The sequence below is a fragment of the Genypterus blacodes genome, unplaced genomic scaffold (genome assembly GCF_046128005.1).
Source record: "Genypterus blacodes isolate CSIRO-AG114 ecotype Tasmania unplaced genomic scaffold, CSIRO-AGI_Gbla_v1 ptg000118l_1, whole genome shotgun sequence".
In the NCBI taxonomy this organism is placed as follows: Eukaryota; Metazoa; Chordata; class Actinopteri; order Ophidiiformes; family Ophidiidae; genus Genypterus; species Genypterus blacodes.
The window spans coordinates 440,503-456,790 of record NW_027466921.1 but is presented as its reverse complement, the minus strand read 5'-3'; the positions used below and the strand labels follow the sequence as shown (position 1 = coordinate 456,790).

Below are 16,288 nucleotides of genomic sequence, written 5' to 3'. Positions count from 1 at the left end.
AGTATAATCTTGTGGGTCTGGGGGGAAAAAAATGCTGTCGTAACATAAGAACCTACACGTGTCATTGGAGTCGTTTTTTAGGATTATTTTCTGTGTTTGTGATCCATTTTTCTGTTCCTTACAGGTCTGCATGCAGACTTTCACTCCACATCTCCTCCTCCTGTAACTATTCCATGTGTACTGGAATACACCACCCCTGGAAATGGCACAAGGTAGTCTCCTCTTTGATGTATTGTTATTTGTTTTGAGATTGACCTTTCTAAATTAAATTTTTCGATATATAAAAATGTTATTTCTCCATGCAAGGGAACAAACAACAGTCATCAACAGGCAAAAGAAGACATTGTAAATGCTTCGAAAGCGTAATAGCGCAAAATTAACAATCTATGTGGTTTCGCCGGATTAAATTAGAGGCATATCGTGCTGTTTCATGATGCACTTAGGAATGACGAAGTACAGATAGGAGTATTGATTTTTTTGTACCCGTAACCAGATAAACAATATGTATATGTATGTATTTGTGGGGCAAATTGAATCAAAATGCACATATTACATTGAGGGCCCTAGAAGACTGACAGCAATTGAATTTGTCAGTCAAGAATTTAGTTAAAGAGTTAAAGGGCTTTGATCTAGCAGTTGGCAAAACGATGCGATCAGAGTAAGATGTATTTATGCCCATCTGGTCTTACTGTCCTGCTTTTTCATCTGCACGTTTTTATTCACTATGGTTTGCTTTGCTCACTTTTCAAAATAATTTATGTGTACAGGTTCATAGGTTTATTTTTATCGTCGCTTGTTTGGACATGTGTGTCCTCCTGCATGCAGGTGTGTCCCCGTCAGACTAACCATGCCTGTGTGTATTCATTTGCCTGTGTGTGTGTGTGTGCGTGTTGGGGGGGGGTAGAGTGAGTGTAAAAGGGATTGGCTCCAAATGGCAGAGGTAGGGGAGGACGATGGCTATGTTTGTGTGGATTAATAACTATTAATTCTCCTTTTGACTGTAATTGATGCTTAAATCTCTGCTCCCCTCCCCCGCTCGGCAGACCTCTTGTCCCCCCGTCAATTCCGTCTTTCTAATAAGGGCATTATTCCACGGCATTTCATGCATTCTGATAAATCAAATTAGAAGGCCAGTGACTTAGATAGATTGCAGCAAGTAATTAGAGAATCCTCAATGCCTTCCTCGCTGCCACTCATTTACACCCGTCTTTGTTATCTACCTATCTGGGCGCAGCATGAGGCGGTGTGTGTTTGCATCACTTTCCCCTCTTAAGATTCCTTGCTTATGTCAGTGGGGAGACAGATCCCAGACCATATCTTGTCACCCAGGCTAACGCAACGGACAGCGCAGTGGGACAGCCATTAATTGGAGCAACTTGGGGTGGTAAGTATCCACGTGTGTGTCAGTGACATGCAAGAACAAGGAGATGGGCTGACACATGGAGACAGGGGACACCCTGAGCTGGGCTGCTCCCCCCTTCACACCCCTCCCCGTGCCCCCTCCGTTGCCCCTCGGCCTTTCTGCTTGCCCTCTGGAAACAACACCGTGTTCCTGATACTGAGTCAGTGGTCACTATCCATGTCAGCTGGAAAACCTTGTTCACGTGCCACAAATCTTTGTGAGGGTGTGGGTGTGTGTGTTTGGGGATAGAATATAATGATTTTGCATCCAGCAGAGCATCAAATAGACTGCGTACTTATAGTGCAACAGGAGTACAGTTTTTTTTGTAATTATAAATGACATTTTAGTTAGAATAAAGTTAAAATAAAGCACTCAAACACACAAAACCATTAGTAGTTATCAAGAAACAAATGATGAGTTATGAGGAAAAAAAACGAATGAATAGTTCCCTGTATACTATTTACTGTAATACTACAGAATAGTTCTGTAGTTCCCAGATAACTCAACGATTATATAACAGATAAGTATTGAATTATTCCACTTAACGGTCCACTTTCAACTACTCAGTATATGATGCACTTTACAAAACTAACATGTAAATAATAAGAACGATTATCAGTTGTGCATTATTTGAGACGCGACTTAAAATGAATGAGAAATAGCTAAGGGTTCACTTCACACATTATGCAATATCTGTTCAGTCACTCAACAGTATAATCTTTGATTTGGAGTTGTACAAAAAAAAGGAATCTCAATTTGTAATGTGTTTTATGTCAAATTATGGGCAAGTGCAATTTAGCCCAATACATTTTAAATGATGTTTATGACAAACTGCTTATTATAGTCATTTCTGTTTTGGTCAGTATATTATTACGCACTTTTTCAGCCTTGGAGGAGGTATGTGCTCTAATGTGTGCCCCTCTAGCACTCGACGTGTTCTTACTTTGAACAGAATAGGAAATTAAAAAGTGCCAATATTTTGTACTTCCAGCTGCCTTTGTTGCAGTCATCTCACAGTCCAAAGTCCTGAGAGCTGCGCTTCTTCCTCTTCTACCATTTCCGCAATATGTCATTTTTTTTTCTTTCTTGCCACCCGCTTTGAGGCCCCACCACCAACCAGTGACAGCGATCACTTTTCTTCTTTAAAAGGGATGAATGAAGATGAAAAGGAAACACAAGAGGCATCACTTCCTTTGATTCATGATGGCTGGGAGTTTGTTGGTCCGCTCCAGATCGCCTGCTTGGCTGCCTGCCTGCTCCTTTCCAGGCAGCTCTAATGGAGAGCTGCAGCCTGCTCACAGTGACACCGTCAAACCATCAGGAATGGCTGATTATGGTGCTAAATATTGATCTCTGCCTCACATGTGTCAAAATTCCCCCCCGCCCTTAATTAGAATTTCCCCTCCGTGCCATACAGGAACTAACCGAATATATTAAAAGACTTCATGAGGAGGAGGGGAGTGCAGCTAGCAGGGCATAATTGTGACCTCTTGTCTTGCCTCTTCCCTCCTGAGTTTTGAGATGACTCCCAACTGTCTGTCTAATGCTCCCAGCCTCAGAGATAATCAGAATTATTTTCCTTGTCTTATCACAGGATGATCGCCCTGCCTCTGCTGCTCTCCATGCCCCTTTCTCCTGTCTTTCTTCCCCCCTCCTCCTACCTTCTCCACCTTGTCCTCTCCTGCCTCCTCTTATTTTTGCACAGACTGTTAAAGGAAACGGTCTGTAAATATGTTCAGATAAGCCTTCTTCAGGTAACTCTTCATTTCTGAATGCATCCTCGCCTACCTGAACCAAAAAAAGTTTCCAATGACCTAAATTTCTTAGATTCCTATTATTATTTTTAATGAACTATGTGTTGCTGCCTAATGGTGCTGAGGGGTTTGCCAATTTTTGCCAATTAATATTAAAGAAATGTATTCATGCAGTGGCCATATGGTGCAAAAATCCGCCCGGAGGTTTGCAGATATCAGATTTATTCCCAGTCAGGTCACAGCCTTAAAACCCAATTTTATAAAATTGCTGTGAGACAAAAACAGACTGGTGCAATGGGCAGGCAGAAAAATAACTCGGCACACATTAAGGAGCAGTATCATATTTCGGAAAAACTTGACTCCATTGAATCCGGCACCATCGCACAAATGTTTTTAGGTATTTTGACTGATATTCTGAGGGTGACATCATGCTGTAATTTTGCTACACTTTACCAAACTCCATCAATTAAATAGAATCATGAAGTTCTAACAGCCCCTCCAGGTTTTCGCAATTCTGTGATTGTGGAATTCAATGCAAATTCAACAAAACGCACAATTTTGTCTGCAATGTTGCATAATTTTCCATTTTATTCCATATTTAACACATACATTTCCATTTCACCGCTTAGATTCCACAAAGAATGTAAACATGATCACATTTTGTGTGAGAAAGCAGAGAAACTCAGCATTGAAATCTTAGTATTGTGGAAGCGTTGATTTAAAAGGGGAGGGAAAAATTCATGATGTTTAGTTCCATTTCACCTCATTTAAAAGTTGGTAACGTAAATATTTGTACAGATAAGTCATATGAAACATGTTAAAAGCAAAGGAGTGGGAAATAATCAGACGTTAACTCTTAACATCTCTTTTTTTCTCTTTTCATATTCCATATAAGGAGAGTCTGATATAAGGCTTTTTCTCTGTCTCTTAATCATCTTTCCTCCCTTTCTCACCCGGTCTTTCCATCTCTCCTCTTGCCATTGCCCTCCATCCCCTCCGTCCCTCTCCCACTCTTTGGTTAGGACGCACCGGGCGTTATTACAGGACCCCGGCGGGCTTGCCGTCAGCTGCATACTGGTGAGAGTGGAGTGCCACAAGGTGCCTTTTTCTATTTGTTTGTTTCATGCTACACTGCACCAGCCACTGACCTGTGGTAGCCATGTCGTGCAGGATGGAGGCAGGTTCATCCAATCAAAGCCGGGCTGAAAATTAACACTGCTCTTTCCATTCCTGAAGAGGGACTGTGGTGAAAAGCAATTCTGCAGAACTGCAGAATGAATTTAGAATTCCTTCCACTTTTTTAATTACCCCACTTTTTCCCCTCTATATTTGCTTACTTCATTTAGCGAACATGTCTCATACTGCTATTTTTAGATTCTCAAAAATTCTCAAAATATTTGGTTTAATATCACAGATTAAGATTTTTCTTTTGCGCCAGGAATCCAATCCGATCCCCTGCATTTCACTACATGCAATATTCATAGTTGATCCATTGACTGCTATTCAAGCGGGAACTATTTGAAGAGGGAAAGTTCATGTGCATTTTTGATGGATTGTGCATGTCTTCCCCTACTCTATATGGATAGAGAGCTTGTTTGAAGGTCAGTGATTCTCTTCAGTCAGTCCTCCTTCATACTCCTTTTGGGGGGAAGAATACCTCCGGTCTTCACTCCATATTTTTCAAGTGCTTCTAGGATGACGAGGTTGGATGACCTTGAATCCTAGTCGAGATGAATCTCTTTGAATCCTGCCGGTCTCCTTTTCTCGGGTAACTCTGTCATGAAGAAAGACAACAATCTCCTCTCTTCACGGCTTTCATGTAAAATATCCACTTTTCCCAGCTCTCCACAGCCTTTGATATTTCATGTGTTGGTTTTTGTAGACGCGTGGAAATATAATACGATCGGAATATATCTGACGATTCCTCATTTGTCTCATCTCTTAACCACATTCACAAGATAATTTAGAATCCTTATATTTCTTTATGTGTGTTAAAGAAGAGGGTCAATATGCAGAAAAGGTGTAGTTGCATTTCTGTGTGTGGATGTGTGTGTGTGTGTGTGTGTGTTTGGGTGTTAGCGTACAGGAACACTGGGTTGCTCAGGGGTTTGGTGGATCAGAGAAACTGGCTGCTGGGATCTCTGTGTGGCTGTTTGTTGTGGTGTAAATGAAAAAAGTAAATACAAATAAATCGACAAAAATAAAGAAGTCAACAACTGAAAACAGAAAAATATTTAACCTAACCTAACAACTTTACCTGGATAAAATAAAAGTGTAACACAAACCGAAGCACCATAAACATACCTGACATCCACCTACATACTTCACTGAACCAGCAGCTGCTGCAAAGATCTCTGACTTTGCGTCGTAACCGTATGAAAGGTTACTTTTTAGCTAGCTTGTTAGCTTACCTAGCTTGTAAGATAGCTAGCTAGTTCTCATCGGATATGAATGAACCCAATAGAGACGGGGGGAGGGGTTAAGATCTTTGAAGATGTTGTGAGAAATATTAAGACGTGCGTGAAATGTTTTGTTTCAATGTGTACAAATACAAGCCCAATGTGAGTGTTTCAAAATGGAGGCACACAGCGGTCGGCCGTCACCACAAACATCTGGTGCACTTTCCGATTTCGGAAACCTCCAGCTTTGCCGTGCGAGTTCCTGCAGACACAATTGCTCATGTCCCCAGCTTGTCTTGTCCTTGTCTCTGCACTATAGCGACTTCTACTGGTCGGTCTGGGTGCCTGCGCCTTTCTTCTTCTGCATTTTTGCAGAGTGTGTGTGTGTGTTGTGTTAGCATGTCGTAACGGGAGGGTGGAACAGGGGTTGAGTGGATCCAGAGAGCTGGCAGGTGCATTATTGCAGCAGGCGCTGTGCCTAGCTTGACATGTGTGTGTTCCTAATCTCCCAGTGATATGACAAAGCTGTGTGGGAGCCTGGGCCGGATCTCTTCTGTCTGTTGTGACACACACACACACACACACACACACACACACACACACACACACACACACACACACACACACGACACCCCCTTCCCCCCATTCTCTGCCGCCTGTTCAACGTACACACACACACACACTACCACACACAGAGACGGACTCATTTTCCCCTCTTGACCCTTTAGGGACCTGCTACCTGCTGGTGCCCTCTCATTGTATAGACCTGATATTGGGAGCTTTGTAAAACCATCACAACATGCATATATTTGTGTTTGCAAAAGCATGTCCCTCTACAAACACACACACACGCACACACACATATATAAAATATCTCTGTTTGCAATACACTAACGCAAAAAAGATCAGAGACAGGGCCCGTATGTCAGAGGATTCTGCTACTTAGTGAGTGAATTTCAAGCTTGTTTACCTCCATTTAGTCTGACTGGGGTGCTGTTTAAGTGTTTGACCTGAGCTGGTTTGATAGTTTGATAGTTGCTTTGAAGCACACTTACTCTGAGGTGAGGACTGCGGTGAGGTGAGGGTGCTGGAGCTGTGTCACCTAAAGGCTCGACCCTGCAGCGGCGTGTTCGCCCTCTGCTTCCTCTGTTGTCTATGTTGATGCACGCTAAGGCCTTTTGCTTGGTGCTCGTTGAACTTTCAAGAACAAGTAAGGTCTTTGGTCCAAATGAAGCACAGCATTTCTATATTCTTTTTAAATCCGAGTCAAGAAAGTGATCATTCCATTAGGTGGTTTCTCTTTCTAATAGGACTACTCTTCTACTGTTCTACTTTTGTCTTAAGAAAACATACAATTGTTCCCAAGTCGGGAAATTAAGCAAAATGGGCAAATAAGATCGATCTTTCCTATGTCCTAATTTCAAATAATTTCAACTAAATGCTTATGTGGAACGCCACAAATCCAGAGCAGATGCATTTGTGCGGCACACACACACACACGCACACACGCGCGCGCACACACACACACACACATACACACACACACTAACACACACACACACACACACACACACACACACACACACACACACACACACACACACAGGCAGCCGATTTGACTCAAAGACATTGAGCAGATTACATGTGCACGGGTGTGTTTAATGTGTTTCACTTCACATAGAGCAGCGGCACAAACCATAACACCGGATGAGGGCAAAGCCTTATGGGAAGTGAGCCGGTGCCTCTGACCATGTTGACATTTTGCACAGTGCCATCAGACGGAGGGATGGTTTATATGCCTGCATGCAGTCACGTGTGAGGTGTAACTAGGGGAGACCGCAAAAAAAAGCAGGTAACAAGCAGAATTTTGTAATTATTTTAGACATTTCAAAACAGAGCAGTATTTTTGAGAGATTTGTTGTTTTTAACTGGAAAAACAATGTTTTGTGCTACGCTCTTGTTGATTCTCCTTCTGTCATTAGAAATGTGTCTTTCCCCGGTCGCTCCTTGCTCTCCTCTAGCTTCGCCTGGCAGAGCTAATGCATCATTTGAGGCTCATACAATTCACTGCGTCCTAAGCCACTGGCTCCTACCAGCCTGATAGAGGCATTTTTTCGCCACTTAGAAACACGTGCCGTGTGTCCGATCCCTTCCTCCTTAATATGTCCTCTATTACCATCAGGCATTTATGCCTGTTTTTTCTACTTCAGTAACCACTGAGCACGGGCTTCATTAAAACTAATTGAATCGGAAACATGTCTGCCTGAGGAAACATTAACTGTTTCTATAAAGGAAATTTCCGATTCCATTTTGTCAATAAGGTCAAAGGACTGAGCCCATGTGTTCAATACTGATACACGCTGTGTCCATAAAGTGAAAGTGTAGAGCTAATCCATTCAGGTGGACGCTGTAACAGCCAGAGGCTTGTGGTTTGCGGTGATGATGTGCTCATTTACCTAATTTTCACTTTTTAGCTCTTCAGAAACATGAACAAAGCCCTTTCCATCAGTAACATCCCGCCGATTCCGTTGCATTATTAATTTCTTGTGGTTAACACAATTGAGTCTGGGAACAAGCATTGCATTCATGGATTTCTGCTGAGCACACTTGAAACAATTTGATGGCATCTGTCAGAAATCAATGTGCAATAACAGACTATACACAGCTGTTTAATATGAAGTAAATATTTATGAGTGATCTGACTAGGCATCAAGTTCAGTCAATCTTCTTTGAAAGGATCTGTGCCAATGATTAACCTCATTTTACTGCTGCTGTCTGGGCTGGTAATGGCCATTAGAGCTAAGAAGGAGTGAGGCCTTTGATTTTTGGCTCCTCATCATTCACAGCTTGTCGCATCCCTTCATCCTTCATACATGGCTGCTGAATTGATTGTCTGTTTAGTCCTATGAATGATAAAGCTGCTCTGGGCCACAGGCTGAGAGAGACACACACCGGCTCGCCTCCCATCTATATGCAAGGTGGATTTCCTTTCCTGGCTCGGCCGCGAGAAAATCAGCTTTTTGCATTATTTATCGGACAATCATCAGCATTTCAATATGGTAAATCAAATAGTCACAGTAATATAACTATAGACACTCGTATCCAAAGGGCCGCCGTTCAGCTCATTACTCATTCATTCCGGTCAGTGCTTTAGTCATCGGGACTTCACAAGTTGTGTAATCAACATGTTTTACTGCAGGTTCAGCGTGTGGTTTGCTGCCCCGCACCTCAACAGACGCAGACGGAGAGGCAACATGGAGGAATGCAGCCATGAGGAAAGACCAGAGTAAGAGGAAAATAAATACATATGCAGGTCAAATCTCACGGAGATGAGCTTATAAAACATCTGATGGGTCTGTGTCATGTCTGGATTGGCCTTAAATGGAACACCTCAAATATCTTCTGATAACAATATATATTAAAATATCAGACTTCTTTGCAATTTACCCAGGGTTCCATTTATCTTAATAAGAAGAAAATTACAAATTCTATCCAAAACATTTGTGCCACATGGAGAAATCCAACTATCAAAGGTCATCAACAGACACAGGTTTGCACAAATTAACACTATTTTCTGTTGTGTCTTTCTACATCTTTGTATTCATTCTCCATCAGTTTACATCTTCGCCGCCTTTGCTTCCGTGGTGCAAGAAGCAACGCGTTTCTCCTTCAGCTGCAGCAGCAAAGTGAGTAAAATTCACGTCTCCACTTCTACCAAACAGCGAAAAGCGAAAGACGAGCTCATTCTGGTACCTCACACATTCAACCTTACAGCCTCGGCGGTATAGAATCTCCTAGCTGGTCCACATAATTCCACATTACCCCTAAAACACAAAATCTATCCCCTGCTTGTTTTTGTTCTCGGTGTATCCGTAGGTGATGACGGTCAGTTTAAACACGCGAAACGGCTGCAGGGTTCCTCACGCACCTATATCACACGTGTGAACCTGTCACACTGCATCACAGACCAAGACAAGAGTGCAGCAGAGCATCCAACGCAATACGCTATCATCACAGTGTGTGTGCGTGGGCTTGTGTGTGTGTGTGTGTGTGTGTGCGTGCGTCTGTCTGTCTGTGTGTGTGTGTGTGTGTGTGTGTGTGTGTCTGAGCAGCTTTTAATATTTGATCCCTCCCTCAGTTTGGACACAGAGAGGCGACGAGCAGCTTCACCTGTCGTCTTTGTAGTTCCATAGTAGAAACACCTGCACAGCCACAATCTTATTTCTGCTCTTTGCTCGTGTCCCCACTTCCTCTGGCATGATAACGCCTGAACCCTCCCCCCCCACCCCCCTACTTATGTCATGTGTAAGGAGGAAATTAAGAGCGTTAATGAATTTAGATCCAGAATCCTCTATTCTGTATTCTCCTACACAGACACTGCACAAAGTCTCCTCTCCGTGTGTGGTGTTGTATTGTGCGGCGGCAGTTAAAACCCAACTGTACTTTGAGTCAATAGAGGGAACTTGTGACATTGTAACGCAGCCTTTCAACAGATCTGCTAAATGTCAGCAAACTGCTTCTGAACGTAATCCCAATTTGCCTTGGAATTAGCACTTTACCGTCTAATTATTTAGACAATTTATTGCCTGCTGCTAATGTCTCTCAAAAGAAGCTGTTCCCTTCGTCTGGATCATGTGATAAATGTGGAATCAGTGTGGATCAGTGGCAGACATGCCTCAGAGCCAGAGTGTCACCTCGCCGCTGCCACAGACTGAAGGGGAAGGAGTGTGACAGCAGCTCAGCATGGCAACCGCAGCCGCCGCCGCCGCCACCGACTTCTGTAACAAATTTAACATTACTGCCTTTTAAATTATAGTCGAGCGTGAAGCAAATTAAAGCCGCACGTCAAAAGGGCTTCGGAAAGCAGGTGTAAGGTTCTGTTTGCCTCCGTGTGTTCTATACGAGATGGAGTGGTCAGTCTATTTGTAGAGGAGTCGCACAGTAGTCTCACAGTAGCTGGACTTCCATGTCCCCTGAGGGTTTGTGGTAGAGGTTCACTGTAATAACTTTAGCTTTATTAAACTGCAATCAAAGAACAGCTCAGTTTGGACTATTTACACTTTAACATCAGCCAGAAGCCTCACTCTGGACACATCTGGACCAATAAAGTCTGATTTTCTCTCCTTATCACTTGCTCAAACGTGGGAAGGTGTGTGTGTGTGTGTGTGTGTGTATGAGAGTGTGTGTGAGTGTGTGTGAGTGTGTGTGTGGTCGCTACCTATCACCTTTAACGTTTCACAATACACGTTTTTTTGGTTAGTTTAAGTTATTACAGTCGAGCCTATGAAGTGTGTGTGGAGTTTGTTAGATCGCTGCGTGGAAACGAAATGAAACGGTGAGGAAGAGGAGGAGCGAGCGACTTCATCGTCATCAAATACCAGGGGGGTGGGGGGGCCAAAAAAATCCAAAAGTTGACATGAAAAGAGTTCTGACGCTTTGATTTTGATGTATAAAGGAAATTGGGAAAGTTCTGTTGAAATACAAACCAAAACTTTTATTTGCAGTAACTTCCGCACCAGCAAATCAACCAAAGCGGCGTCACACTGAACTTTACAGGGATTTGATCTGATCGCTGTGAAACTAAACTGATGGGACTCCTGCGATTTAATTCGACGCGTCTCTTTCCCTTTTCAGATAATAGTCGCTTAGAAAATAAGTCAAGTGTCCGGTTGATTTACAAAATAAAAGCCTCTTGTTGAATTGTTAAAATATTCCGAATAACGCAGCGCGCGAGCTGTTGAAAAGAATGAACAATAAAAATATAACGTAGGGAAAGAATTTACTTGAATCAAACAAAGTAGTTAAATTATACGGGTATAGGCCCTAGAAAAAAGTGTCTTAATTTAGTGATGGGGTTTTAATCTTACGTCTAGTTAAAGTAAAACCAGTTGCGTGATTATTATTATTCTTAGTTATTATTGGCGCATCCAGACCGCTGATCAGAATAATACTTCAATTAGAAATGTATAAATTTGGAGATTTAAAATTACACTTAGTTTTCCTACAGTGGCTGATTTGAATCATAAAAGGTCTAAATTTGAATAACAAATCCAGAAAATCAGAAAATTATTTAGCAAGGAATCGATTTCCAAAAGTTTTATTTGTAAACATTAAATATTTCTTTCTTTCTCTCTAAAGTGTTATAGGATCGGGCACCAAAACCGCGTTACAGGAGCCTATAAGAACAGGATGGTGGCGCGGGTGCATGTGGGCCTCACACACACATACACACACACACCTGTAAGCCTCCGATAGAAGAAGAATCTCCAAATGTGTTAAATCATAACTACAGCTCGACGTTAATAAGACATAAAAACATAGACAACGTGCTCAGCATGAATTCGGATGAGTTGAATCGTTTTTAAATTGCACCATGCTTAGTGTAGCTCTTGGCAATATAGAAATAATAAATATATAGAAACGTTTATATCCAACAGCAACAATATACTTACAACACATACAAACAAGGAATGTGTGACAGGTTTACAAACACCATGAGTCCCTCATGTTCTATACAGATGGAGACATTTGTCCACATATGCGTCATACACAAAAGGTGTGTCAGTACTACGAATCTGTATCAAATCTAGCAGACTACATAGTGTCCGGTATATATAGTATATAGACATCACCTCAGCAAGTGCCTATAACGACAGAACAGAACAGAAATGAAGAGAAACGAGGAGAAAAGAAGAGAACATGCGCTTTGTTTTCCTCTGGATCCTGTCAGAAACACATCGGCACCAAAAGGGGAAAAAAAAAAATCCAAATCTTCTCATTATAACAAACTTTGTACACATGATATAAACCGATGCTGCAATTGGAGGCATCACATAATCTATCATAATAATATACAGTGTGTATATATTTATATAAATGGAATATATTACATCTGCGTCATTATTATTATTATTATTGGGAGTCGATGTGAAATAAAACAGTGAGTGGTTGGATGGAATCTTTGTCCCCGGCGGATGATCCCCCTCACAATCATATCACAGATTTCCTCCCTGCGTGACAATCAAAAACGTTCTTATTAATATTTTTTTTGAAGGAGCCTCGTAATATGATAGTTTGTTCTATGAGCCTATACGAAGCTGGCAAATATTCAGAAATCACGTGTGTGGGGAAAAATGTCTCTCTTTCTTTCTCTCTCTTTTTTTTGTTGTTTTTTTTTGTTTGTTTGTTCGTGTGGAAGTTCGCTCGAGAGGTCAGACTCAGAAAGGGAGCGTGTCGAGGAAGAGTTTGTCAATTATTGCGGGCGGAGGGACCAGATCTTCGAGCTTTAGGTAAAAGATACGCTGCAGACCTTGGGTACACAGAGTGCGCAGTTCGGGGAGCTTCCCTAAGAGTTTTGACAAGTAGTTGGGCCGGTTCAGTCCTCCGCCATTGAACGTCACTTGGTCTTTGAGGCAGTTGACGATCTTGTTCTGCAGGTCCTCCACTCGCTTGGGTTCCTTCAGCCCGTGTCGTTCTGGAACGGAGATAGAGAGACACACAGAAAGAGAAAGAGAGAGGATGAGACGCTCTATTCCATAGCAGTGATCGGCTCCCGGTTCCCAGTTCCCGTCTCCCCCGTTACACACACCTGTCACCATGGCCAGAGCCGCGATGCATGAGAACGCCGAGATGTCGATGTTCATGCTCTGCAGGTTGGAAGAGAACTCCACGATGGCGTCCACCCACTCCCCGAACCCGCGGACGCACTGTAGCCGGTGCAGCACCACTCCGTTACAAAAGATAAGTTTGCCTTCCACCGGGTTGGTCCTGCAATTAACAAGCACAAGTGCCGTTAATTACAGCTCGGCGGTAAATGAGGATTTAAGAGCTTTTCTAATTATCGGGCAGCTCGTAAAATCCAGAGCAGTGGAGCGTGAAGGAAAAAGCTGATCAAACCCAAAGCTCAAGTTATATTTTTATTTTATATCTTTTTATTATTTCACTTCTCATATATTGACGCGTCTTTTTTTTTTTACCTGTACGCCAGTCTGAGGACGAACAGTTCCAGGAAGGCTGATTCGAAGAGGAGGTCCTGGTCTTGCTTGGGCAGGTCGCAGAAGCCCGGGATCTTCTCCGCCCAGCCCCGGATGATCTCCATGGAGCCCGTCAGCAGGTCGTAGAACTGCTGGATGTGCTGCGTGTTGTCTCCGGCCATTTGGTAGTCAGGGTTCGCCTGGAACTGGAATTTAATTTAAAACAGCGCCTTTAATGAGCTCCTTTAAAATATATAATCCGTGAAATTGCAATTTCCAAGAGAGAAGAGAGAGAGAGAGCTTTTAAATTCACCTCTTCTCTTTTTTTTATTGACTTCTCTATTCCAACGCAATTTACTTAATAAAATATGCCACATTAAAAGCCTGACAAAGTTAAGAATCCAACCATGTATTGCACAAAAAAAAAGTTTCCATGGTAATAAATTGTGTCCAAAAAAGTAGGAGTTGAATTAAAAAAAAAGGCCGTCAAGTCCTGCTGTTACTTTATTTAGGTGTGTGTGTGAGAGAGAGTGTGTAAAGTGACTTACTCTGGAGTAATCCAAGGCAGACATGGAGGGGTTGGAGTCCACATGGGCCCTAACCAGCGCGCTGATGAGGCTGACCGGCGGCGAGGGTGGGGAGGGCTCCTGGGGACTCTTAGGTTTGGATGGCAGGCGGCCTCTCCGACCCTTCAGATTATCCGTTCGGACAACTGACAATAAAGAGAAATGAATGTGTGTGAGTGAGTGAGTGAGTGAGACAGAAACCACCATTGTCTTCCTAACCGCGCGTAAAAACGGCTCAATCTGGATCAACTATTATAATCCAGTTTTGTGTTTTTACGCACAGATGACTCGGAAATAAAAACATCCATATTTGTGTTCTAACTCATCAGCTGATCCAAACGTACCTTCTCTCACCATTCCGACGACAAGGCACTTCTGGAAACGGCAGAACTGGCAACGATTTCTTCTGCGTTTGTCAACAGGACAGTTTTTATTTGCTAAACACACGTATTTTGCATTTTTCTGGACGGTGCGCTGGAAGAAAAGAGAGAGAGAGACAGTGTCAGAAAGTGTGTGTGTGTGAAGGAGATGAATGAATGTGTCTCTCGTGTGAGCACTTGACTTTCCCTTAATGCTTAAAGCTGCTGTGCTCATATTCATATTCCCCTCAACATCACTGTCATGTCAGATTTACGTTTACAGTTTGACTCTGATATCAATTTTACGCACTTGAAAACATCGAGCAGCATTTTGGAATGTGTGTGTGTGTGTGTGTGTGTGTGTGTGTGGCTCAGGCTGAAAAATGCAACGTCTGTGTGTGAGTGTGAGTGTGTGTGTGTTTCCACATTAAACACGCGGGGCGCCGTGGATAATAAAGTGCATAATGAGAGGCGCAGCATATCTTTGAAGAATAACAGTCACACTGATTCATGATCTCTGTCAGCCCACCTTGAAAAATCCTTTACAGCCCTCGCAGGTTCTCACTCCGTAATGCTGGCAGGCTGCGTTGTCCCCGCACACGGCGCACAGACCCTCGTTTGACGGAGATCCTCGGGACGGGGGCGATGGCACTTGGCTGTCCACCAGCTGGTGCCCGTGGCCGAGCTGCAGGGAGTGCGGGAAGGCCAGGCCGGCCTGCTTCCGGAGGGCGCTGGGCACCCCGAAGCTCTGGCCGTCCAGGCCGCGGTGCGCGCCCGGGTTGTCGTGGTTCATGGAGACGTGCAGCGGCCCGTCGAAGCGCATCTGACAGCTCGACACCGGGGTGCCGGGCGGGGATTGCTTAAAGGAGAAGAGGGAGAGCCTCGACACGGGGTTCTTGCGCTGGTCCATCATGTGAGACGTCGCCGCGACATAGTTCTGGTGGAAACTGTGGAGGGAACCGGGGTCCTCCCACATGTGATTAGGCTGCACCTGGAAGTTTGGCGTGTTTGGGGCGTGCGGAGAGGAGGGTTTGAAGTACATAGGCCCAGAATGAGCCATCATGTCTTCAGACTGAGGTGGCAAGTGGCTCTGCTGATGGTAGTTGTGCATCTGGACGTCCTCCACCTTGATCGAGGACTGATCTCCAGAGTGGGGCATCTGGTACAGGCAGGGCGGTTTGACGTCGTAACCGGTGTTATAGTTGTCCATGAATGTGCTGAAACTAGGGAGAGATGTAGTCGCCGTGATCTCAGTGTTGGTCAAGTCCATGCTAAACTTCACGAACTCGGGCGTTAAGAAGTCGCAGCTGTACTCTCCTGCGGGATGGTAGCTGTAGCTCTGGGAAGCAGGACTGGCGCCTTGAGGTGATGATCCATACGGGGTCTGAACGCAGGGCATGGCTGCAGAACAACCGGGGGGGAAGAAACACTCAGAATTACTCAAAGACATTTCCCAAATTTCCAATTAATCCAAACAGTTGTCATGCAAGATTTTCAGAATAGAATCAACTACATAGCATTTGTAGTAAGTGGGTAATTCCGGGTGTCCTACCTCAAGTCTGACAGTTTTTCGGTGACTCTTGAAATGGGTGATACCAGCTGCTGTATGGGTGTCAGGCTTCCGGAAATCGACTCTGCTGTGAATCTTCCCCTAATAAAACACATCACCATTTACTAAAGATTATTAAAAAAATAAAAACAGCCTCTGAAGAAGAGCAAGACGATCCAAATCAAGGCGGATAATTACGCACAAAATGTAGCGGTGCAGTTTGTACCCGCGCACAGCTTTAATATCACCACAACATGAAGGTGTTAAAGGGATTTGGGTTTAATAA

General features: G+C 43.5%; 2 protein-coding genes across 2 annotated transcripts in view; one reads left to right on the top strand and one right to left on the bottom strand.

The window, feature by feature from the left end:
• The window catches only part of LOC143009841 (glycerol-3-phosphate dehydrogenase, mitochondrial-like), a 92,795-nt gene that overhangs the window by 60,783 nt on the left and 15,724 nt on the right, over positions 1-16,288 (top strand). The window contains exons 3-5 of the mRNA XM_076161937.1: positions 125-212; positions 8,755-8,841; positions 9,171-9,241. Of these exons, the coding sequence (XP_076018052.1) occupies positions 203-212; positions 8,755-8,841; positions 9,171-9,241 (168 nt within the window). The 5' untranslated portion in view covers positions 125-202. The remainder of the gene's footprint in view (positions 1-124; positions 213-8,754; positions 8,842-9,170; positions 9,242-16,288) is intronic.
• nr4a2a (nuclear receptor subfamily 4, group A, member 2a) lies at positions 11,715-15,852 on the bottom strand. Its single transcript, XM_076161987.1, has 6 exons — positions 14,983-15,852; positions 14,439-14,568; positions 14,077-14,240; positions 13,532-13,734; positions 13,144-13,322; positions 11,715-13,029 (listed from the first exon to the last, which is right to left on the bottom strand). Exons 1-6 carry the CDS (start codon positions 15,850-15,852, stop codon positions 12,773-12,775), a joined length of 1,803 nt encoding a protein of 600 aa, XP_076018102.1. The 3' UTR covers positions 11,715-12,772.